General features: G+C 36.5%; 7 protein-coding genes across 8 annotated transcripts; all 7 read right to left on the bottom strand.

Moving 5' to 3' along the window:
* Window positions 1–3,094: 3,094 nt before the first annotated feature.
* LOC105161600 (protein FAR-RED-ELONGATED HYPOCOTYL 1-LIKE) lies at window positions 3,095–5,098 on the bottom strand. Its single transcript, XM_011079338.3, has 3 exons — window positions 4,866–5,098; window positions 3,562–4,148; window positions 3,095–3,468 (listed from the first exon to the last, which is right to left on the bottom strand). Exons 1-3 carry the CDS (start codon window positions 5,060–5,062, stop codon window positions 3,395–3,397), a joined length of 858 nt encoding a protein of 285 aa, XP_011077640.1. The 5' UTR covers window positions 5,063–5,098; the 3' UTR covers window positions 3,095–3,394.
* A 1,032-nt stretch (window positions 5,099–6,130) lies between these two features.
* On the bottom strand, window positions 6,131–8,950 carry LOC105161599 (laccase-17). Its single transcript, XM_011079337.3, has 6 exons — window positions 8,669–8,950; window positions 8,430–8,581; window positions 8,064–8,308; window positions 7,722–7,850; window positions 6,653–7,618; window positions 6,131–6,530 (listed from the first exon to the last, which is right to left on the bottom strand). Exons 1-6 carry the CDS (start codon window positions 8,780–8,782, stop codon window positions 6,400–6,402), a joined length of 1,737 nt encoding a protein of 578 aa, XP_011077639.1. The 5' UTR covers window positions 8,783–8,950; the 3' UTR covers window positions 6,131–6,399.
* A 1,052-nt stretch (window positions 8,951–10,002) lies between these two features.
* LOC105161598 (uncharacterized) lies at window positions 10,003–10,948 on the bottom strand. The gene is made up of 2 exons (XM_011079335.3): window positions 10,592–10,948; window positions 10,003–10,343 (listed from the first exon to the last, which is right to left on the bottom strand). Exons 1-2 carry the CDS (start codon window positions 10,861–10,863, stop codon window positions 10,205–10,207), a joined length of 411 nt encoding a protein of 136 aa, XP_011077637.1. The 5' UTR covers window positions 10,864–10,948; the 3' UTR covers window positions 10,003–10,204.
* Window positions 10,949–11,397: 449 nt separating this feature from the next.
* Window positions 11,398–12,657, bottom strand: LOC105161597 (thaumatin-like protein). The gene is made up of 2 exons (XM_011079334.3): window positions 12,390–12,657; window positions 11,398–12,300 (listed from the first exon to the last, which is right to left on the bottom strand). Exons 1-2 carry the CDS (start codon window positions 12,451–12,453, stop codon window positions 11,621–11,623), a joined length of 744 nt encoding a protein of 247 aa, XP_011077636.1. The 5' UTR covers window positions 12,454–12,657; the 3' UTR covers window positions 11,398–11,620.
* A 1,288-nt stretch (window positions 12,658–13,945) lies between these two features.
* OHP (one helix protein) lies at window positions 13,946–14,742 on the bottom strand. The gene is made up of 3 exons (XM_011079333.3): window positions 14,519–14,742; window positions 14,308–14,430; window positions 13,946–14,204 (listed from the first exon to the last, which is right to left on the bottom strand). Exons 1-3 carry the CDS (start codon window positions 14,660–14,662, stop codon window positions 14,136–14,138), a joined length of 336 nt encoding a protein of 111 aa, XP_011077635.1. The 5' UTR covers window positions 14,663–14,742; the 3' UTR covers window positions 13,946–14,135.
* An 871-nt stretch (window positions 14,743–15,613) lies between these two features.
* On the bottom strand, window positions 15,614–17,335 carry LOC105161595 (protein PSK SIMULATOR 1). The gene has a single exon (XM_011079332.3). It carries the CDS (start codon window positions 17,119–17,121, stop codon window positions 15,793–15,795), a length of 1,329 nt encoding a protein of 442 aa, XP_011077634.2. The 5' UTR covers window positions 17,122–17,335; the 3' UTR covers window positions 15,614–15,792.
* Window positions 17,336–18,418: 1,083 nt separating this feature from the next.
* On the bottom strand, window positions 18,419–21,742 carry LOC105161594 (uncharacterized). 2 transcript variants are annotated; one of them, XM_011079331.3, is made up of 3 exons: window positions 20,520–21,738; window positions 19,355–19,900; window positions 18,419–18,705 (listed from the first exon to the last, which is right to left on the bottom strand). In XM_011079331.3, exons 1-3 carry the CDS (start codon window positions 21,378–21,380, stop codon window positions 18,604–18,606), a joined length of 1,509 nt encoding a protein of 502 aa, XP_011077633.1. In that variant the 5' UTR covers window positions 21,381–21,738; the 3' UTR covers window positions 18,419–18,603. The 2 variants fall into 2 exon arrangements, with proteins under 2 accessions (XP_011077633.1, XP_088736528.1); XM_088880402.1 differs by having other exon boundaries at window positions 18,574–18,718; window positions 20,520–21,742.
* Window positions 21,743–24,822: the final 3,080 nt, after the last annotated feature.

Below are 24,822 nucleotides of genomic sequence, written 5' to 3' on the forward strand. Positions count from 1 at the left end.
GGTGATGATATTTTAGAATTGGAAGAAATATCGTCTACGTAGCCAACACGATTATTTCTGACTTGTTCGATTTAAAATCTTCTAACTTGTCAATTATTTGGACTTCCTGATCGGTTGGATGCTTTTTTTGTTTTTTAATATATGCTCACGTAATTGGTACTAATTTGTAATTATTGGAGGGTTTGTCTAATAGTGGGCTTGGTGGATGTCTGAAAGCTACACCAACGGAGATGCTAAATATTGTCGAGTCTATAGTTCCATTTACTGGTCCGATAATATCACAATTGAGTTTTCTATTTATATTGATATTGAACAAAAAATTCAATTTGGCGTTTGGTTGGATTTCGAATTTGACTACCGATTAATCATTAATATATATAAATATTTATTTTAAATAAAATACAATGCTAAAAGTGTTGAGACATTTTTAACACTTTTAAATATGTCTCACACTTTTAGTTTTATCATATGGGATATAAATTTTAAGGATGTAAAAGATTAATAAGTAAATGATTCATGTATTGAAATTGTTGATTTGACGGATTTGATGACCATTCGGGTGCTTCAAGAAATTGACCAACTGTAACAAAACATTGAGGCTTAATATCTAATATAAATAATAGTTTTGTTTGTGATAAAAAAATATTATGGTCAATAAATTTATATTTAATGATCTAATTATATATTATTTACCATAAGGAGCATGATGATTATTCGGGCTATTTTAAGCTCGAGATAAAATAAAAAATAATAATTACATACTCTTTGATCCGTCATAAATATTTATTCATATTGTTCGAAAAAGTATAATTACATACTCTTTGATCGCAAGAAACAATGTGTAATATTCAGTTATATAAAATATAAAAATATCAAATAATACAGATCATAATACAATAAAAAATAAATAAATTTATATTATAGTAATGTATCATGATTTAAATAATTTGAAATCATAATAGCAGTGGATAGAAATGAGAAGTTGAAGTTTGAGTGAGTAAAGGAGATTGGGAGTAGGTAGTGTAATAATTAGCATTGATAGAGTGGAAAAAGCAAGTCTGGAAGTTGATGACCAATAATGCATCTATGCCCACATATATCAAAACGTGGTAGAATTTGAAGTTTGGTTGTTCACTTGGAACCATATATGATTATGACCCCATTGCTTTCACAATTCCAAAACCAAAACATCAAAATATATCTATTACCTTTATCATAAACTTATGTTTACACCTTATCATATATGCTTTATTTATATAAATTATTTATAAAAATCATATGGAATAGAGATCGTTTGTGTAGTAATATTGGGGTGTGCGATTACTTTAATTCAACCATCTTATGAAACATGTTTACTATTTTATTATGATGTTATAAATGAGTGCAACGCTAAATTAAATACCCACCTTCGTACAACTTGATAATTTATGTTCATCACATACAATACTTGATTTATACATTTTCCGTTTCTTATCGTTGTTCTATTTTCACTGACCAAATTTAAAATGATAAGGCTGACAACCTTAAATATCCCAACAGTTTGGGATTCAAATTTAACAAAAGAAACATAATGCGGGTTTACTTTTAATTCAAGTCCAGCAAAATAAATCATTGATTAAAGATGCAAATTAATCATCTTCAATAGAACAATTGGAGCCTGAATCGGATCAGATTAGATTAGATCAGATTTGGAGCAAGTGTATTAAACTTGTCAAATAATTAAGATATAATTTAAAAAAAATAACAAATTACATGAAAAGGTTAATTACAAATTGTCATCAATTATTTGTGATTGAATGAAGCTTAATTTGGAGAAAGAGTTTGTCTTGAAGGAGGGTTCTTAGTTGGGTTGGGTGGAGTTGACATCTTTGAGGAGCTCTTACTCTTCAAGCCCATTATAGGGTATGGTCTTCATACGAGCTTAGAGTATGGGTCCTCATTGTTTCTTTATTACGGTTAAAGAGCAAAGCCCAAACAGGTGTTTTTATTGACTTCAAAGCTGCCATTGTTGACCAATTATTTCACGGCCGAATTACATATTACCCCCTGTATTTTTAAAAGTCAGCTGAAAAACACCCTATACTTTAGAAATAAACAAAAAAGTCTCTCTATTTTAAAATCATTTCAGCAGTTTTTTTTTTTTTTTTCTCAATTTCCAATTTTTAACTCTAATGTTTTTTCTTCTTTCATTTTTTTTCTCTGAATAGCTACTCACAACCTCTATTTTTTAAATATTTTTTCTTTATTTAATTAAAATATATAATTTTGAAAATGCAATAATTATATTATTAATATTTTATAATTTAGTTGTGCTATAAACACGAGGATGTAATAAAAGATCCTTGGTCATGGTCAATTCTTATTTTTAATTGTTAATAAATAGAAAAAATGGATTGAGAAGCCGTCAACCCTCCCACGTAGTCCACTACTCTGTAACTGAATTCAGAATTCTTAATCAATTGCGGGCACGGAGTTCTATATAAACGATCCTATCTACATGAACTTGTGCATTTCTTCAAACAAGAAAGAGAGGCAGGAGAATATTGCAGATACACAGAGGGATAGTTGTTATTCTTGGAAGTGCGAGTTTGTGAAAATGGAAGCTGATCAAGGGTGTACAACCCCCAAGAACCAGGAATGTCAAATACCGGCTGCGCTGGTCTGCCCTCCGCCGCCCAGGAAGAAGAATGAGCGGCGGACGAAACGGGAGCCGCAGAAGATTGCGTATTTTCTGTCGCCTGAGATTGAAACCTTCCTCGGCGGCGCTGCTAGCTCAACGTAGAGAAGCTTGGGCTTAGGATCCGTTAGCATGCATGAGCAGTTTAGGGTGCGTAGTGGTTAACATATGTTAGGTTGATATAGGTTTGCCTTTTCAATGTACCTCTTCAAGTTTTTTCTTTCAGCTTTGTTGTTTGAGTTCTGAAAGTAGTAAGGATTACAGGCTTAGTTCATAGGGATGGACTTTGCTAATACTGTGTTTGGATTATTCAAAATTGATAATGCTTGTAACTAGTGATCATGTCTAACTTTGTTTCATCTTCTTCTTGTTTTGATGGATGAACATGAACAATGGTAAGTGTAAGTTGATTACTAATTAAAGGGAAAAAAAAAACCAACTTAATTTCGACAATCCATTCCATAATCCAATATGTACATTCTATCATACATAATGAAGAGAGAGAGAGAGAGAGCATATAGTGAATCTATATTAAGTATCTGCATTAACTTCTAAATTGCACCAGATTTTGGCCAGATCTGAACCAACTATATGGTAACTGTAATATACTTACAGTGTGTGATTGACGTGCAACTCAAGAAAAGTGGTTTGGATCGAGCCGAAATTGGTTCACATAAGAATTTTCCCTGCAGGGTCAACTGTAGCAATTATAGTTGGCTACAACATAAGCATAGCAAAGTACTGCTCAAACTCCTTGTCAATTGTTAGTTTCTTGCCTTCCTGTTGAGTATCTGCAACCATAAAAACAGAGGCAAAAACCTTAACTACAATTTTTAGACCAAAAGGGAACGGAAGAAAATTCTTAGAGGAAAAAATTAAGTCACCTTGATTAACAGACCACCTTCCAGAAGAAAGAACGTAATTACCAGGAGCCACCCCATTCGAGTATAAGAGATTCTCAAGTTCCTTCTCTGTACAATGCTCAATGCCCTCATTTCTGTATTCTGAGCAATCATAGTTCAAAGACGGATCCAATTCATACTCAGAGTCAGGACGATCGAGTTGTTTAGTTACCGATAACGACTCTGGTTCACTGCAACATGACTTTGTCAATGACGTGCTTTTTGAAGAGTAGAGACTGATTTCAGAAGTGCTGTCGGCCCAACTAACAGATGAAGAAGTACGCTCATATGATGCAGCAGATGTTTCTGGACATTCAGTTTCGGTTTTAGATTCATAATCAATAGACATGATGGAGTCCTCATTGCAGTGAAAGCTATTGCTGTCTCTTGCAGATTCCGTATCAGATTCACCTCCTCTCACAACATTGTTGCTTTGTACCTTCTTCGGTTCTGTGCTGGAAGCCAGCAAAGAATCAGATTCCAGGCTATGGCCCCAACAAACATGCTTCGGCAGAGGCATTTCTTGCAGTTCAGCTTGCAATTTTCTTTTCTTGTTCAAGTAAGCAATGCTGGTGATCAAGAACACTATTGTTGTTAAAGCAGGCTAAACATTTATACCAAGAAAAACGAGAGAGGGCGATAGCCGTTACTGACTACCATCTGGATTACACTCTCCAGAGTCCCAAATATGCATTTGTAATAACAGTAAAAGTAGAGGCTTAGCCAACAATACCAAATATGTATGTCTTAAATTACACAAAAAGACCGAAAACATCATCTCTTTGGGCTTGAACTTGAAGCGTCTTCAGTTTCGGTTCCATATTTTCTGAACTATCTCAAATCTTGATCTAAGCAATAATCAGACAACAGCATGTAATAATTAGATAGTTACAGGCAAATGGCATACACTGAATGGGTATCCTTCATTTTACCCTAAATCCGTTTCATCATCATTGACAAAATAAAGGCACAAGTCGAATGGAGGATAATCAAACCATCCAATCCCTCTACTTAGAAAACACATCATCAAGTCATTACACAACCTTCTTCAAGAAAATCCCATCTTCCTTTTTCCCATCCAAGAATTAAGAGATCTTACTTTGTAATCTTTTCTCCATGCAACTACTCACTACCTCAGTACATAGCTAACCATAAATCAAGAAAGAAGAAACTACTACAAAATCCACGATGAAGAAAATAAATAAAAAACTTCGAATCAAGAAACAGAGATCGAATTACCCAATAAAATAAAATAAAAAATATGAAGAATCAAGCAAAAAACACACCTATTTACTTCAGCCGGGCTGCTCATACTTTCCTCCATTGTGATCTGCAGCGAAAGATGGTTGCCGGGTTTTCTTGTTCTCCCTCCAAAAGAAGAGAGAGAGGAGAGAATAAAGCTTCGAGCAGTTGGATTCGGTAGATGAATCAATAAAAAACCCTTTGATTCTGACAGCAGAGTGTGGGAGTGTGAAGGAACCATATTATGGCCCGACTGGAAATACCCATTCGTAGTTCACGAGGACCCAAATACGTGCAATTATCATGGTGGTCCTTGCCTTGTTTTTCGCTTTTTTATCTTTTTCTAAACTCGTCCTTTTCTTGTTTTTAGCCTTTCTAATTTTATATTTAGTAAAAATTCTTACACAAACAAGTCTCTATTCAATCAAAAAAAATTTATAGAGTAAATATGTTATATTTATTCTATAATTAATTATTTTTTAAAATTATACATGAATTACACAATAAATATATTATACTTATTATATAATTATTTTAAATTTTATTTAAGTTAGAATTTTTTTTTATTTTTTTTATTTTTTTAGAGCAAACTGTGTTGGTGTACATAATTTATAAGTTTAATCGTATAAATAGCTCCGCTCTTTTGTAAAATTAGAAATGCATTTCTTGAGGGTATCAATGATATTTACACTAGAGGCTGTTAATATAAAATTTTGCCCTTGATAGAACTATATAAATATAATTATAAAATTAAGAATATATTTATAAAGAATAGAGTGTCTATATAATTCAATTTGATATTAACATAATTAATCCTTTTGAAGTATTAATATTATAGAATATATGGAAGAGCATATGCTGCAGTCATTGTACAAACCGCCAAACGTAGTATAAAATTTCTTCGGAAGTAGGATAAGATTGAGAAATGGATATAGTACATGTATTTGTACCGGAGACCCGTGTGGATGCACGTGATTAGGTATTCTCTGGAAGCTCTATAGTTGTCTTTGCCAACTAGAAACGGATGGAAATTACGACATCAAAATTCGGATTGAATTTTTTATTATAACTTTTATTATATCAACATATAAAAGTTATATTATTAGTTTTATCACAAAGAAATTGTACACATAATATATATATATATTAATTTAAATCTATACTGTTTATTTGAAATAATTGAAATTTAGAGTATTGATCTACTAATTAAATTTGGATTTTAAATTCAAATTAGATTCAATTATTTTTAATTACTGTAAATATAATTTTATAATTAAAAATTAGAAAAAATAAGAAAAAAGTGCGTGAATTATACGGAATCAGGTGATAAGATAAATTGCATTATTTTTAAAAAATATAGTAAGATTATTTATAGAAACTCATTCGACATTACAACAGAGGTTGGCCAGTAACGATTAGATTAACGTGTTTGGACAAAAGCTACCGTAACAGAAGAAACAATGAACATTAACACTGCAAAACTGGGGAGACCAGTCAAAACAGGAAGGAAAAGGAAAAAAAAGAAAAAGAAAACAAATCCGGATCATTTTCAACAAGAAAAATTGACGATGAATGTGATCAGCATTTGGGGAGATCAGCTGGTGGAGGAAGTAGCTTTTGATTAGGAAGCTTTCCATCCAAGACAAGCCACGCCATCTTCAAACCCCAGCTCGTGTGAACTTCCAGGTGACAATGCATGAACCATACACCTATACCGCATTCCATTCAAACATATATACATACAGTTTTATCATCAAAATATTACAACAAAATTTCAAACATTCAAATCCTGGGAATTGGGGTTGAAGATGACATGTATAGTTTCACCTACCTGGATTATCAGCCAAGAAACGGATGGCAACCCATCCACCAGCAGGTACGCCGACAGTGTTCCTCTCAATCGGGTCGACAAGGTTGAAGTTTTTCGGGTCTTCATTTGGGTCATAGTTGCCAAACCCTTGTCCCACGACGAAGAAATTAAATCCGTGGAGATGGAGAGGATGGCTTTCAGCCCCAAGAATGCTTGTATCCTGCATGACCAACTCCACACTAGTGTTAAAAGGCAAAACCATGAGTTTTGTCCCATTACCCACCATTGTGTTGTTTGGAGGATTTCCAGTGTAGTTAAACCAGTGGAGCGGGTTGATAGGGAAATCCGGGCTGTAAACGCCGCTTGATTGGCCCGTAAAATGGGCCTGGAGAAGAGCTGTCGTAGGCTGCACGAACGATATATTACTAACAGATGCTGCAAATTTGGTGCCGTTGGGCCCCTGACAGGTCTTGTTTTGATCACAGGGGCTTGTCCCCAATCCTACGGTGAAGAAGAAATGTTTGTCTACTTCTTGTGGGACGTTAGCAGGGAACTGAGGAGTGGCTAAGCTCCGTAGCTTTTTCGCGAAATTTGTGGCGAAAGAAGTGTCGTTTAGAGGTGGGAGAATTGGTTTGTAGAGTGGGAGCTTTTTCAGCGGGGTGACAGAATGAAGAAATGGGGATTCGTATTCTAAAATTCCAGCAACAGTGGAGTTGTCGAAAGTGCCTTGGCCTGTAACATATGGTCTAGCAGTCATGAGGAAAGTGGCACCTGGGAAGTTAGGTTTTGTCTTGAGAAGAACATTTGTGGTCTGTCCAGGGGTGATCAGAATTGTGTTAGTTTCAAAGGGCTTGACGTAAATTGCATCAGCATCCACGATGGTAAGGCTGTGGTTTGCGATACTGAAGAAAAGCTCGTCATTGAGTGCAGCATTGACCATACGGAGGAGATATGTCTTTCCAGGCTTAACCCTGAGCTTGAATGTATCTGTCAAGAGAGAACGTTATTAATTTTCTCCAATCTCTATTTTGATATTGACATTGACATTCTTCCTGGGGAAAAATGAAATTTCTGGTTATGAGTTGTGCACCTTTTGCAGAGCAATTATACAAGGGCCCTGGAAGTCCATTGATGGTATAGGCATCAGAGACATTTGGGCCTCCACCTGTTTGTAAAGCTTGGCTGATTATGGCTTCAGTATCAGCATTGAACCATTCTCCTGCAGTGCATCAATTTGGTCATTAATTTTGTGATATCATAAACATTTACATACCCTTGAGAATCAGCACATGTCTAAACTAATATCGATCCCGTTCGTTTGTTCCGTTCATTTATAGGTGTAAGTAATTATCACTTGACATTTGATTACTTAAGAATTCGTAAAAGGTTTTAATTTCAAAGATTCACAAAGAATTCACTAGTGAAAACTTACCAAATACTATGGGGATTTCCTCATAGGGTTTCTGGAAAGGATAAGGCACATTTTTCTTAGGAAGGATGATCAGAGGGCCGTAAAGAGTGGACCTAAGCCACGAAATATGTGCATGCCAGAAGAAAGTTCCCCGTTGGCCGACTACAGTAAAATTGTACACATAGCTCTGCCCAGTTTGAATGGGGCATTGGGTAATGTATGCAGGTCCGTCCGCCCATCCACTGCGAAGTTGTCTAATGCCATGCCTGTCATGATGTTAGTTTTATTATGATCAATTCATCAATCTTTCTCAATTAACTTGTAATTAGAATCAACAGAAAACAATAGATATGATCAATGAGCTAATTAGAGTATGGAGTTTTATACCAATGGATTGTGATATTATTGGGAACATGGTTTGTAACTCTAACAAGCAGACGATCGCCCTCCCTTGCTATAACTCGAGGTCCAGGAAATTTTCCGTTTACAGTGACGATACTTTTCGTGTGGCATAATCGTGTAACGTTTTGCATCTTGATCTGCAAGAGGTTGAAACATACATAACATATATATTAATTAATGTTATACTTTATATAGATGTAATAAAGTACTAAAAGTGTACATACGTTGAACTCATAATGTCTGGTGGCTGCTTCTGCATGGTGAGGAAGAAGGCACAATGCCACACACATTAATATTCCTACAGAAAATAGTAACTGGTGAGTGAATAAACCCGCCATGTTTGAGTGATGGTCTGAATATTGTGAAATATTGCAAGGTTTTCAGAGGATCAGCGCCTCTTCTTTCTTCTGTGGTGGTACTTTGAGAACACAGACAGTAGTGCCGTTATATAGGGCGTGTTTGGCTGATTAGGTGATGAGAATTGAATAGTTTAAAGAGGTGGAAAATGGATAGTTGTTTTCAAAAAAGAATTGCATTTGCTTGGACCAACTGTACGTAGTTGGAAAACAACATTAGAGTGGTGTCAAAGACAATCTAGTTCTCTGGTTATGTCCACCCCACCTTCACTGTCCCCCTGAAACCTTTCCTTATTCTTGATGCTATATATGTGGAAAATTCTTATCCAAATATATTTTGGCCATTTAAATCAATACAAAATGATTGGTCACTTTTCCTAAAGTATATATTAATCATACAGCTAATATATTACATTTGCCAGAGGTGGTCACAATTTTTTGATTAGTTTGAATCCTTTCATTTTAACACTCATGATGAGTGAATTGGTTTGTTAAATTAAGAATATATATATATATATATATATATACACTTGATGTTAAAGAATGTATATTATCAAAATTAATTAATTAATGTAGGTAGCTAACAGCCATGCAGATTAATTAATATATATATATATATATCATAATACTTGAATATCAAATTCATGGTTTAATTGCACATATATACATCAGGGAGGAATAGTTGAGAAGCTCAAGTTGGTGGCTACGGAGTTGTCATTCTTTTCCTAACACACAAGAAATTATTTAATAAAATAAAATACATATATATATATATAGTTGGAATTATTTTAAATTTCAAGTGATTTCCTGACAAGCAATGAATAAATAGTAATATTATTTTCATTTTGTTGCTTGCAAATTAAAGATGATTGTGTTTTTTGTATCTCCATGAAAACGAAAGCTCAAAGGATCATAAAGAAATAGGTACACGATCACTTCAAGTGTACTAGGTACGTGGATTGATTAAATTTTTTATTTTAACAATATTTTATACAATTTTCATTATATCGACAATTTAAACTTGGTGGTTAAGATTTGTTACAATAAACTTAGTTAAGAAACAATGTTATATGTTAACTAATAAAACCTCGTAGATGAAATCATCAGGTTTTTTAATATTTGTGTACTCTTAAGTTTGGTAGTGTGATATAAATACTGTCACATTGCGGCAATGTTTAATAATTTAAAACTTTACATGTATATATATAAATCACGATAAGTTATTCAACCATACATGGTAACATAGATGAAACTTTTTTATCTGGATTTGGATCGATCAAATTGAACCAATTACATAACAAGTGTGATTGATGTACAATTTATAAAAAATAATACATTTATTTTGTAATTGAATTGATTCGATCCAACCAAATCCCGACAAAAATTTCCCCCACGTACATAATTTTATTTATCAATTTGGTTGAGCTTGCCCAGACCATTGCAACGGGCACATACAATCTGAACCTCATCTTTCCTTGCCGCATTTGCCCTCAGTGTAGACCCTGATTTCCTCACGAATCCTGCTCCGTCGCATTCAGGGCACCTACACAGTCACACCCACCACCATTTCTATATTATTTCAGGGAATATTAATTATTTTTTTATTTTTTGAACCGTAAAAAGTGTAAATAAACAAAAATTAATATAAAAAATCTCTTATCGTGTGATTAGTGCAGAATTTTAAAAAAATAATCAATGACAAATGTGGAAAACTTGCTGGTTGATTTGGTTTGCCAAAAATATTCCCTATACACACGTACATGAGGAATAACATAGGACAGAATTTCTTACAGGTCCTTGCGAGAGAAGAGGACAGGGAAAGCAGTTCCCAGCAAGGCCACCGCGGCGGCTCCCGCTATCAGATAGGTTGTTCCCTCGGCTGAAACATCACCGACGGCGGCGACCACCGTCAGGGGCCTTGTGTCTTTGGTTTTCCGGATTGTACACTGTGAAGGAAGTTTTGAACCCAGGAACGAATTAATGGTATTAGAGCTGAGAGATGGAATGGGGCGCTTGATTGAGTTTGGAGAAAACACAGCCTGACCGTATGCAATGGATGCCATTGCAGAGATTCTTTACTCTGATTCTTTGTTCGGTTTCTTGGATATGAGATGACACAGATTGACTGAGATTTTGTGGTAGTGGGATGGCGTTTGGATGTTGTGGATAAGATTTGGACATGCTGTAGCTCAATTTTATTGGATGAAGGTGGGCCACTTTGATGAGTTGTCGATGCATTCCCAGTCCCGGAGTATCAAATTTAAGTCAATCAGTGGGCTGGTTTTTGAAGAAAGTTGAACTACGAAGAAAATTTAATGATCGGCCTTTACTGTAAATGTTTATATATAGCCCAAAGAAAGGCCGGTTTATTAGAGCCACCGGCCCATGCCAATTGCCTCATGCTGACGATACTAGTTCTCCTTCTCCTAGAGGTTCTTTCCATTTCTTTCCTGGATATTGGAACTTGGTGAGTCATTTTCTTGATTTAGATTCAAGTCTTGAGAAATAAAAATCTCTTGCCATATAATTGATTTAAGTTCAGTCAAATTCGATTTGGGTTAGAATTTTTTCGCTCCTCTAATGTCCGCTACCATGAGTATGGGAAGGCTTAATGTTCGGTGTAGATAATGAAAAGGAAGAACATGCATTCTTGGAGTTGCTTTCTAAGTCATACATGAATGTAGACAATGAGCTACTCTTCAAATCTATTACAGGAGATGGTTTTTAATTCTAGTACAACAGAGTGACGCTATACTGCACGTTATGCTGATACAATACTTTGAAAAAACGATGAATTGATCGTTCAACGTGATAATATCTTCATTTTGGAGGGCAGAAAGTGATGAGGTATCGTGAAGCTCTGCACTTGTTGAGGCTGGAAGAGTCATCAAAGGCGTAACTATATGCTTTTGGACAAATTGCCTTGAAAAGATGAGCAAAAAGTGTTGGCTTGCAAGTTTTGGGATTTGAGTACTCTCCCGTGCAGCAATATTTAGCTGATTGCATTGCCAAACAAGCGCTCTTGCATCCCACCACCCTTCCTCCGACCCTGACCTCCAGAGCTGAAGGGCAGCATATGTTCAAATCGACCTCACATGACGCCACGCCACACCCGATACCTCCTCCAACGGGCTTCATGGAAACGGGCAAGTTGAAGCCGTCAACTAAACTCACATCATAAAAGTGCAGAGGGGAAGTTGATGAACCCAATGTCATTTCCACCACAGTTGCTGGCGGCGCGCCACCCAATCCCTGGCAATGCAGTTGGCCGGAACAGTCTCCAGTGACACACGAGCCCTTCCCATTTGAGTCAAAGTTGCAGTATTGCCTTCCCCATATTCTGCCTGACCACTTCTCAGGCACATCAATGACTACTTCTTGGCCACTGCTTAGGAGAAAGCCACCATCTTTTGGCGTTTGCTGGCCAGCACTGCCTAGGATTCCAGGCCATATGTTCTCCTTGCAGTTGTTTACTAGGATGAGTTGATGCCCAATGCCATCTGCACAACATATAAAAGAAATCAATATTTCGATCTAGAAACCCGAGTGAATCGCAAGCAAACAGTTTAGCATCAAAAGGAAACCATACTTGTGCTGGTGAGAAACAGGAACAGGCAGAGTATAGTGGAGAAGAGAAATGTGAAAACAGGCATTTTAACTTGAACAGCAAATTCAGTACAGTGCAATTGAAAACGGAACAAGCTTCGATATTATGTTGTGCTGCTGAATGATCTAAGCCATATACTCGGTGCTGAATTTAAAGCCCAAAGCTTTTGCGGAGGCTACTGCCAATATAGGGGCTCAACACCAACTTGGAGTTCTTTATTTTCTCCCTTTTCTTCTCACTTTATCTTTTCACACACAAAGGGTATATATGCATTGCTTCTGGAGGAGGATTAGTACTAATTATTATGTTTGTGATCTTTCGCATGTTGTAACGGGCATTTCTGTTTACTGATATATATATATATTGGTTTTCTTCAAATATCCAGTTCACATGGCTGCAGGACATGCTTTCATAGTTTGTGGTAGAAACGAGTGAACAATTGCCTCAGATTTAGCTAACATTTTCATCCATTCTTTCCTTCTAGTTTAAACAAGTCCCAGAACTTATTTCGTCTTATCTCATGGAAAATTCTTACCAAAATCAAGTTTGGTTGAATCAAACTAATCACATAGCAAATATGATATAATTGGTTTAAGTCTAGTCAAACTCAATCAGGATTAGAATCTCCCACTATCAGGTATAACACTTGCCAAGGCCAACAGATCAAAGGACACAACACAAATCTAGGCATTTTGGAGGTTTTCTTGCTTTTCTGATAAAATATATTATACACATTCTTCACTATTGTGCAAAGCAAAAGAAGAGTAATAGGGACCATTGTTTATTTTTTGGCTATATCTTTACCATCCTTGTGCTGCAAGATGTTTCTTCAAATGCTAGGGGAAAGGGAAAGTAGAAGACCCTTATTACTATTTCTAGGCTTAACACTACATTTACTCGGACATTATTAGGAACCCCGAACAACACTTATCTTACAGAGGATTTTGGGTAGCTTTTGTAAAGCATTTTATGGCTTTCGGCTCTACATGAGCTATTTTTCTTTTTAAATGCTTGTACAACTGATCTATGCTTCTCACACGGTAGAAAAAGTATTGTGAACCAAAATAGAAACATCTCAGTGATGCTTCTAGCTGCAAATAAATGCAACATGATTTTTGACGTTTTCACTCTTTCCACAAGAACAACAATTGTTCACTACTGGATTTTACCTTCAATGTGTTCATCCAGCTTCAATTTTAAAGATTTGATTAATTTTGTGGAAATGTTTGAAATGTCATGGATTTTTTTGTAGAATGTTATTTTCTTGATGTTTCTGCATGAGCCTGTGGGTTAGTTCATATGACTTTGCAGGTGGCAAAATTGCATTTTTTATCCCATAGAATATGGAATTTGTACTTTTAGTCCCATACATGATGGGCTTAATATTTTTGGTTCCACAAGATTGAAAACATTGTAGATGTGATCCAATGCACTAATTATGTGATACCAAATCTGTTAAGACTTTGTGACCATATCTGCAGCGCATTTTAATTTTGTGGAACAAAAAATTTTATTCCTGTAAAACACAAAACCAAAAGTGTAATATCCAAGTCCCATGGGACCAAAAGTGCAATTTTACCTCAAACTCTAGTAAACATCTTCTAGCAAGGGAAATCAAAAGGTGCACAACCAACTAGATTGTATCAGCAGCATACTGTAATTTTCTTTCAATTCTTTACAATCCCCAAAAAGAAATACAAAGTTGAGTTCCATGCTGCTGCCCAATGTTCAAAGAGGAAGATCAAGGCCTTTCCCCACGTCCACGCCAATTATCTGAAGTATTCCCTTGTTCAGAATCTGGAAAAACAAAGAGGATACCAAGAATTCAGGACCCCAAGATTCAAGTAGTTAACTTTTTAAGAAGAAGGGGTATCGACAAGACGGGCATGATAGTTCAGACCAATTCAACAATGAAAGTGCCGATGAGACCAATCATACAAGCCCTGGAATTCCAAATCTCAGCCGTTCTTGTGAACCCAAGAAACGGGGCCTCGAATTTCGGCTGTTGTTTAGGCATTTCCACCTGAAATCATAATCCAGACAGAAAATTGAAGTCATCAATCAAACTACGACAGTTCAGTGGAGAGGGGAAAAAGAAAAGAAGAACATACTCCGGCAGGAAGCTTGGCGGCTTGAATCTTGAAATTGACCCGTTTGTGGTTGTGGAGAAGCGAGATGTTGTGGCGGGTCGGAGCCTTGATTGTGGATGCTCCAGCTGAAAGGAAAGGAGATGAAAATGGTTGTGAAGTTGCCATTTTTCAAAATGGTGGCCGCCAATCACTCATCTCTGTTCTCCCACCTTATCTACATCTGCTGTAATGCGGGTTTGGGCATTACTTCCATCACGGGTTTGGGCATCTGTGCTTCATATCAATTTGGGTCCCATAATTCAGAGGAGAAATCCAAGTGCTTGACGTGGCAGACCACACTACCCCAAGTTCTTGCCGTAAAGTTACATGGATCAGCTTGGTTTAGAAAAATGGACCCATTAGAAAATGGACTAGACTTGAGTATATAAATTTGGTTACTGGACTAGCCCGACCAAACTTAGATTCCTCGTTTGTTGCAGACAAAATTTCATTTGTTTTATCTATATCTATTATCTTACACAACCTAATCTCGTTTAACTTCATCTCGGGTCCTAATTTAATCAGCACATCATTTTTTTTTGTGGCTAGTTTTGTAATTTAAAAGAAAAATATTAATAGTGATTGAGGTCGAGCACATCGTCAATGGAAAGCCTCAGGATCTTGTTCAATAAGTTTGAAATCAATCACAAAGGTTAAAAATGTATGAGTTGTTTGTTGGGGACAGTAGAAACCAAAAGGGAATAAAAGAATATTGAAAGTGTTAGTCTACATGATACTGCATTGAACTCTACATATAGTTGGCATCCAATGAATCGGTATGTGTCATCTTCAATTTGGATCGGTATGTGCCGGCCCGATTCCTAACGGTTCACGAATTTTGAGTGTTTTTTGTTGGGTATTTTGACTATTTAAACGGACATGCGACTTATTTTATTTAACAATTTTACTACATCAAATACAAATATCAAGTGAGGATTTAACTTTTTTATTTGTTTATCCATACATAGGTTTGTTGGGGTAAATACAGTGCATCATAAGATCCAACGAAGATTTTATTCCTTCTTTCACCTTAAATCTTTTGCAACACATAGGATCAACCAATGTCAAGAACAAGAATACGAACAAAAACAATTATAATAAATTAAAATAATCTGAAATCTATAACACGGGCTTTCTTTCCTCTAGTGGATCAATCGCCTTTCCTGTGTAATCAATCATAATACACATTGACTGTAAATCGATCACTGAAATCCATCTGCATCATAGTATCATTGCCTAATCTTTAACCCCTATAATCATACACCTAATTTCCGATTTTCAAATCTAAAAATGCAACTCAATCCAACCAAGACCTCAGCAATGGCAGCTTCTGTCTTCTCCTTATCAGAGAAATGCAATGTCTGCAACAAAAGCACAGAGGGCTTCGCCTCCAACTTCATCTTCTCAATGTTCCTCTCCATCTGCCACGTTACCGTGTCCTGTGCCATCGGTCCGAGCCACCCCATCATCTCCACCATGGCATCTCTCCACCCATCAGCCAGGGATGAATCGTCTTCCACCCTTTTCATGTTCTTGCTCAGCTTATTTCTCACCAGGGCTTTCAGATTCTCCGGCAACATTTCGTACAATGATTCACGTTCGTCATGGCATACCGCCACACTGGAGTCCATGTACTTCTCCGCCAGTAGAATCACATTGGCGTAACGCAGCGCCAGGCCTGACCCGCCTACCGTAGATGGACCGGCGGCGTGGAACACCCTGTTGTTTTGCGCAACCTCTCCGTGGCTATCATCTTCATCAAAGAAGAGAAACGATCTTCGGCTGTAAAAACGGACTATGCTGCGCTTTGATGTTGTTAGAATAGGGCCGGAATGAGGAAGAAGTTTTTCCTTGACTAGGGGAAACTGCCGGCTCTGCTGCCCGAAAACGACGCGAATTCTTGCATAAACAACGCACACAATTCTTGCCATCAGGTTAACACTTTTGTCGAACGCTGTGGACCAAAGAGAGATCTCTCTGAAACGGCGAACTTCCTTCCTCTGATTCTCCAGTTTTTGGTAAAAAAGATCGTAATTCGCCTTCTGTAGCTCTATTTGTCTGCTCTTCCATTGATTCAGCTTCCTCTCCGAAATCTCCAACTCCGTCAATCCCTCCAATGCTGAGCGCAAGGAAGACGTGGCCGAGACTAATTTCTCCATTTGCTTGACCTTTTTCTCAGCCGATCTCGACCCGTATTCCAGCTTCCCAAAATCCAGGATCCCGAGTTTCAAATCCGTGTAAATAAGGTCAAACCGATTGAGCCCGAAATCACTGCATTTCTTACCTAACCGAGAAACAACTGCAGCAGCGCGATCAAGATCTTCAAGCCATTCAGCATACGCAAGGCTCAAGAGAAACCCCTCATCTCTGGAATTCAAGAATGCAATTCCTTGGGATTTAATGACATCATTTTTCAGCCTGGAAATTTCCTCATCGGAGAGGGATTTGTACAGGGAGACAAGCGTTGACATTGTTTTGGCTGTCTCGAAGGCGAGAATTCCTAAACTGGAGTCCTTCTTTGCATCGGAGGAGAGACGGCGGTGAGTGGGCTCCGGCAACCAACCCATGCGCTTGAATCCAACCATTGCTGTTCCGGCAGATGATGAACTTAAAAGGGTTTCTGAAATTAAAGGATTTTCATTTCGGAGGCGTTTGGATTTAACTTGGGAGTTGGAGTGGGAAAAAGGAATTTGCTGTTTATGGAGCGAGGAAGATGAGTGACAGGTTGGGTTGGATCTGTTGTGAAATAAGGAAGTTGAAAGTGAGGTAGATCCAAAGTGTGTTGACTGTCAGATGAGAGGAATTTATTGGAATTTAGTGGTGTTGTTATCATACGTGAAGTGATTATTGATGAGTTAAGGAGAATTGAATCAAGTGTTTGACGTTAGATGCCGACGTTGTGCATACAATATTATTATTACCTGTTCCTCCATTCATTTTTGGTTTAAAATACACTTGAGCCCCCATTACTCTATTGTTGCACTCCCTCCTTGACCCTATTTATTTTGAATCAATCCCACCAACTTAGTGGTTAAGATTTAAATATTATCGAGATCAAAATTTTGAATTCCATCATATATGTAAATATTTTGTATATAATTTTATTTATTTTTTGTTATATCAATATATTGATTGTATTAATTATATTGATGTATTGATATCTCTTGTAATGGGAATATATCAAAAAAAAATTTATATTAATGTATGTTTAAGAATTAAAATGATTGAAAATAATAGTCAACATCCACCGGTACCAAGAAAATGAAAATATCACAATAATTTTAAAAATATAACTCTCTACTATCATTAATTAGGCAAAGATTTTCTAATAGAATTTCAATTCTCTAAATTAGTTGGGAGAATTTCAATTGAAAAAGATAAGCTGAGAGTTTCTTGATTCAATTGGTGGCCGGTGGGCATGAATTCTTGCCAATTGGCATTCATATTTCAACATACTTAGATTCGGAATAACTAATAATAATAATAATAGTAGAAGAAAGAAGAAACCATAATAAAAAATGAAGTTGAAAAGTAAAAGAAAAGAAAACACGGAAACTCGCACATTCCAAGCTTTCTGTTTCAAGAATTAGTCCCTTAACTGCTAGTTGTTATCAACCCAACTTAATGATATATCATCACTTCCATTTGGTTATAGGATGGATGGATGTATCTCGTGGCTTAATGTGACACCAACTCTAAATACTAGACAAGTGAAATTGTGTTACGTATATGAGAATTATTTATTAAAACTGATGAGATAATTTAGTATTGAATGTAATTAAAAAAAAAAAAAAAAGAATGAATTATAGTTGGGAGTTGGGAGAATCCATCAAATGTGAAAACTTTGTTCAAGATTAATATTAATTTGCTGACACTAATATATATATCCCATTGACTAACTCTCTGTCTATATATATATATATAGTATGTAAAACGTACAACTATACACATGCTGCATGTCCATGTGAATAGTCAACACCTATCCATCCTGCTCTGCTGTACCTTTACTATTATATATATGTTGTACAATGTGGCTGCCCACTTCCCTCTCATTTCTTCAACTTCATCTATGGCGGTGTTACTGATTCCCTTTCCTTGCAGCCTCTGATTCTGACCTCTAAGACGCCATTCGCATCCTTCATTATCTCACAGCACTCTCTACGTGGGGCCTGTTCTCATATTCTTCCAAACACAATTAGCTAAACCAATATTTTCTACATCACACTTATCACAAATCATTAACCAAACTAATTTGCTAAAACTAAACAAACCAAAACTCCACCAATTTGTTGCTAACATATCAAAATAAATTATCGTTAATTAAGCAGGAAAACAAATAATTTTTAAATTTATTCTTATTTAGAAAATTTCCTCCATTACTTATACAAACTTCTAATAACAATGCATTAAATTAAATCAAATATATAAAATAAATTATCATACAAGTTTTTTTATCCTCTTGGGAGCAGTGAATTTAAGCAAAAATATATAATTTCTAATTACAAAAAAATTAAAAATAAAAATGAAAGATGGGCATTACTTTTAGTCACATAAAATAGGTGATTCAACCCTTTTAGTTTTATATTTTATTGTATCTTTTAAAATGGTTCCAAAATTGAGAAAATTCTACACATTTAGTCGTATAAATTCTGTAAAGTGGTGGATTAAATGTGTCGAATTTTTTCAATTTTAAAATTATTATTTTTAAAAATACAGCAAAGTAAATTTTCAATTTTGATATTATTTTAAATTTTGCATAATGGTACTCTGTAATTTTGCCATAGAGATGACTTGGAGTTGAAGATTAGGAATCATTACCTTGTTCCAGATTGTAGGATGAAGAAGCGGTGCAGAGACATTAAACCCCTTAACGGAATAAGCAGCCGCATAATTCTCGCCGTCGCACTGCCGCCTATTGTCCTGACGAGGCCTCCTATACATCGTCAGCGTGCGCCCATGTCCAAACCCTTCAACTCGATCAAAGTAAAAAATGATGGGTCTTTCACAGGGCTTCAAGCTCATGACCCGGGTATTGAACGTGAATGGCTCCTGGCTCCAACTCCCAAACGTTAAAAATGTCTGCAGTGGGGTGCTCAGGTCTTTTGCTGTCACCAAAAACGGGTATAATTGGACGTTGTAGCCCCATGAAACGGATATGGACCAGTTCCGGATCGGGTCGTAGCAGAAACTCTGTTGAAGTGTTCGGCTTGGATCCGATTTATAGGCTTGTATGAGTCTCTTGACGGAGTCGACCCGGTTTGTGCCCGGGAACAAGGACTGGACGTAGTCTAGATGGTGCAGTGAGACAAGAGGTGCTAAAGGATGGGCAGACAGTAAACCGAATGGGCTTCCTCGTATGTCCATCTGCGAATCACACAGAATTTTATTTAGTGCGTGTGCTAACAAGTTGGTGATATTTACAAAAATTAGTTTTAATTTGTCATTTCGGAGGCAAAGCCTGAAAATGTGTTTCAACCACGATATAACACACATTATATAATAATAATAAAAAAAAACATTATCACACAAAGATTTTAAGTTCAATTCTTGATAATTTTTAAGTACTCGAAACGCACTGTTTTCACATGTTATTAGCATCACTAATAAGATTAATTTCATTTAATTAAAAACAAGGAATTAATGAGTTTTTATTAATTTCAAAGTGTTATTTGCCTAATCTCATCACAAACAAGGTTATATTGTACAAGTTTTGATTTTATATTTGGTGAATCAAATTTTGATTATTCAAACATAAAAGCAAAAACCTCACAAAAATCCATATCGAATCCGATTTTCTGTTTGCTGATCATATTTTATTTTTTTACATCATTCAGCGTACACACGTAAGTGAACATACATACATTAACATATACAATGAGATCATATATTTTATTTAGCGAAAAATTTTATACCAAGTAGCCAGAAAATGAAATAAATGTTGCAACATAAAATCCCATCCGGCAAGGAATACGTATATAGTTACCTGATGAAAACCCAGTTCTTTGGTGACAGGCACACCAATCTCACTCATGCAGCCTCCAATCTTCAGATCAGAACCGTAAAACTCCGCGTACCGATCGATGCAACCATCCAAAATCCTCACCAGCTCCGCCGCCAAGGGGTAACTGATAGCAAACCCGCCGCCGCCATAACCCATGGTATAAGAATGTACCAAATTTTGCTCCACGCTCTCCGAGTTGCCGCCAATGTAATACATCTGCTTATGATCATACTTATTCAGCACATTCACCAAATTCTCCGTGAAGAAAACTGTATCATCATCTCCCAACACAAACCACCTCACGTTCTCCAACCCAAGCTCAAAACTCTCCTTCACAATCCGGGCGATCCGAATGGCTGATCTCGACCCGTACCAGTTCGTGTACTTAAACCGGGACGTATCCGCCGAGACTTTATACGGAGGCGAAGTTTTGGGCCAGGGCTCGCCGGTCTTCCCCGGCTCCTCGTCCAGCCATACGTAACCACGGGTTACATTGGGTTTCCACCAGAGTTCACAGTAATGGCGGCGACTGCTCCACGTCTCGGCGGAGCCGCCTATGCCGAAAAGAATGTGGGATATGGTTGTCTTTTCTTCTCCGCCACCACCGACGAATTGACGGAATGAGGGGTGAATGAGAGTTGGGTCGCAGTCCGCGCAGTTGCTACGCCATTTGGGGGTGGGAAAGGCCGAGAAGTAACAGAAAGAGAAGACAGCAAAAATGCAGATAGCGAAAAGCCCTTTCATCATATTTGGCGTTAAAAGCGTGAGTCTTAGAGGCGGGTAGAGGAGATGCTTCCAGGGTTTCAGAGGGTCTCGGACGGCGGGTTCTGATGAATGATGCATCTCCAAGAGATTGAGGTTAAAAAGTATTGGATTGAAGGAGTCCCAGAAGATTCAATCTCTTTTTATGTTTGAAATTTCCATAAATCGGGGCCTAAATGGCATGAGAATAAATGGAAATCGGGTGGAGTGTTGCTAGTGATTTGTGTGTAATTAAGAGGGTTTGTGGAGTTTTATTTTTGGGGTATCCCTTAATTTTGGTGGGGTCAGCTCAACTGGACCTGGAAGCTGAGTTTGTTGCTTGAATATCTCTGTTTAAATTTATTTAAAGATGTTGATATGGAGTGGCAAACATCAACTCTCGCATTACGCCTTTATTCGCTCTGCACAAACTATTAAAACAAATGAGATAGATGTGCACTGCACTCAACTAAACTCCATCCTCCATCCAACTCCAACTCCAACTCTCCAACCATATTAGACTCTTGTCATTTCACACTACTCTAACTATTAACTATAATATAACCTCCTAAATTCATTACGTATTGCTATTAATTAAATTCGTTTTATATCAATATGAACGTTTTTTTCCAATTTTTTTTGTTAATTGTAATTAATAACTTATTAATAATTGTATTAAATTACTTATTTATATCTCAAATCGAGTCAAACGTATACGTATTGATTTTATAACTCTCTTTCTCTCTCTATATATATATTAGTGTGAATAAAGTTATTTTATTACTAACTGATGAAATAAATTAATTATTGGTTTCTGATGTTGTTTATTTCTGAAAACATAAAGACATAAATTTGAAGTGTTTTTTATATTATTCATTAAAGTAGAAATATAAAATTAGGTTCGTTAATTACATTTTATTTAAAAAAGAAATGTCCAAAGAAAATTCAGGCATAGTTATAATATTTGCTTCAGCCCCAATCTAAAGGGTTCAACTCCATTTGACTTGATCGATAACTTAGATATCATTTCTTAATCGAGTTAATTGATTTGTTAAAGAAAATGAAGGAATGAAAAGCCTTTCACTTTCAACAAAAGAATCTTTATTTTTGTAATTTATAAAAAGGAAAACGAGTTCTGTAAAAGGGATAATTATAATACCCTCTCTCCACATTTTTTTAAATACATATAAATGTTTTGTAATTTAAAAAATTACACCAAATAGTCTTCACGTTTAATTATATTTATCCAATAACTAAATTTTTTTCAAAATTTGCTAACATCGACAAAATTTTGAATGAAAATCTAAATTTATACCCCAAATTGAATTAACATAGATTTATGATGTGTCAAATAAATCTTTTCTGATCTAATAATGGTATTTGAATTTATTTGACATGTAATAAGTTTGTAATAAGTCAATCGATGATAAATACAGATTTTTATTCAACTACTTTGTTGAAGTCAACAAATTGCGTCAATTTTACTGACATGTGAATCTATTTATTAGATGAAAACATACAATGAATACTAAATATAATTTTTTAAACTAAAAAAAAATATACATAATTACATAAAAAAAAAAAGACGATAGGATTATCCCTTGGTAAAATTAGGTATTCATAACAAACATAATAAAGAAAAGATAATTTGAAAAGCCCATTAGAAATACCCAGAAATGTTTTGTGGAATAGTCCATATGAAGGGGAACACCCATACCATACAATAGGCCCACTACCAAAAATATTAAATTTTAAACAGAATATGTTACTGCAGAAGGCAAAGATGCAGTGGATGAAGGAAGGAAATCAGTGCACACGTGTATTCTTTCGCAAGATTGCACATTGACGTGCAGTGAAGAGGGTGTTACAAATTAACGATGGTCATGGAGTCACCCATACCGATCCTGATGCGGTGAGTGAGGAGTTTGTATCCTATTATCAGTCCTTACTTGGCGAAAATCGACGACAGGAAGTGCTGGATCTGCGGTTTTTGTGCCCTTGGGCACGACATCTTGTGGATGAGGACGAAACCTCACAGCTTATCAAAGTCTTCACGGCTGAGGATGTAAAACTGGCAATATTTGATATAGCAGAGGACAAAGCTCCAGGGCCGGATGGCTATTCGTCGGGGTTTTTTAAAGCTGCATGGACAGTCGTGGGTGATGAAGTCACTAGAGCTGTCTTGGATTCTTTGCTACGAGAAAACTTTTAAAGCATGTCAATTGTACGCTCTTGGCGGTTATTCCCAAGGTCCACTCCCCTATTACTGTAACTGACTTTCGTCCCATTTTTTGTTGCAATGTGATTTATAAGGTTATTGCTAAGCTACTGGTCGAAGGATTGAGTGTGGTCTTGGGCAAGCCTGTTAGTCCTTGTCAGGCGGCTTTCACACCTGGCAGGAGTATTGGGGATAACATCATGATGACACAAGAGTTATTCACCGAATATAATCAGAAGCGATTACCTCCACGGTGTGCCATGAAAGTGGACATACGTAAAGCATATATACTATAGAGTGGGATTTCCTCCTTGCCACACTTCAATTATTCGGGTTCCCAGTCATATTTATGAGATAGATTGAAGAATGTATTACAACACCATCATTCTCGGTGGGCTTGAATGGGAAGGCACACGATTTTTTTGTGGGTTCAAGAGGGCTTCGCCAAGGTGATCCTCTATCTCCATACCTCTTTGTCCTTGTTATGAAAGTGATACACTTGGTCTCCTCTAAATTATTGAGCAAGATGGACGCTTTCAATTTCATTGGAAATGTGAAGTCTCCAATATCTTCCAACTGGGTTTCGCCAATGATGTTATCTTATTCAATTGAGCAGCGGCGGACTCTATACGTGTATTCAAGGACGAACTGCATCACTTTGGTGATTGGTTGGGGCTTCGGTTAAATGCGCAAAAAAGTCATCTCATACTGTTCCGAGCGGCTCAAGGAATGAAAGAGGAGTTGATGATGATACTTGAGTTCCAGCAGGGACAACTGCCGATGAGGTATTTAGGACTCCCCTTAATATCATCTAGACTTTCGATATCTGAATGCCTACCCTTGCTGAATAAAATTAGTCTCGTATTGTTGGATGGGAGGGGTTGGCTTTACCATATGCGGGCCGAGTACAAATTATTAAATCTGTGCTTTCTTCCCTTAGTATTTATTGGTCTTCGGCTTTCATTCTCCCAAAAACGGTTATTTTAATGAAATTGAAAATGCTTATGGAAGTTTCTATGAAAAGGCATGGGGAGCAGTGGGTATGCTAAAGTTGCTTGGAATGAGGTGTGTAAATCAAAAGATGAGGGGATAAAGGATTGAAAGGCACTGGGACGATGAATTGGGCCCTCATGTATAAAAAATTGTACGATGTTATTCGTTGTGACAGGACATCCATTTGGGTGGAATGGTTAAACCAAGGACGACTTTGGGACTCCTCTATTTAGACTATATCTGAAAATAAAGGCTCATGGTGTTGGAAGAAACTTATACAGTTAAAGGCATGGCTGCAATCGGAGGTTGTTTACCGTATCGATGATGGGCGGA

Source organism: Sesamum indicum, linkage group LG5, assembly GCF_026168435.1.
Source record: "Sesamum indicum cultivar Baizhima isolate 11 linkage group LG5, ASM2616843v1, whole genome shotgun sequence".
Classification (NCBI taxonomy): domain Eukaryota; kingdom Viridiplantae; phylum Streptophyta; class Magnoliopsida; order Lamiales; family Pedaliaceae; genus Sesamum; species Sesamum indicum.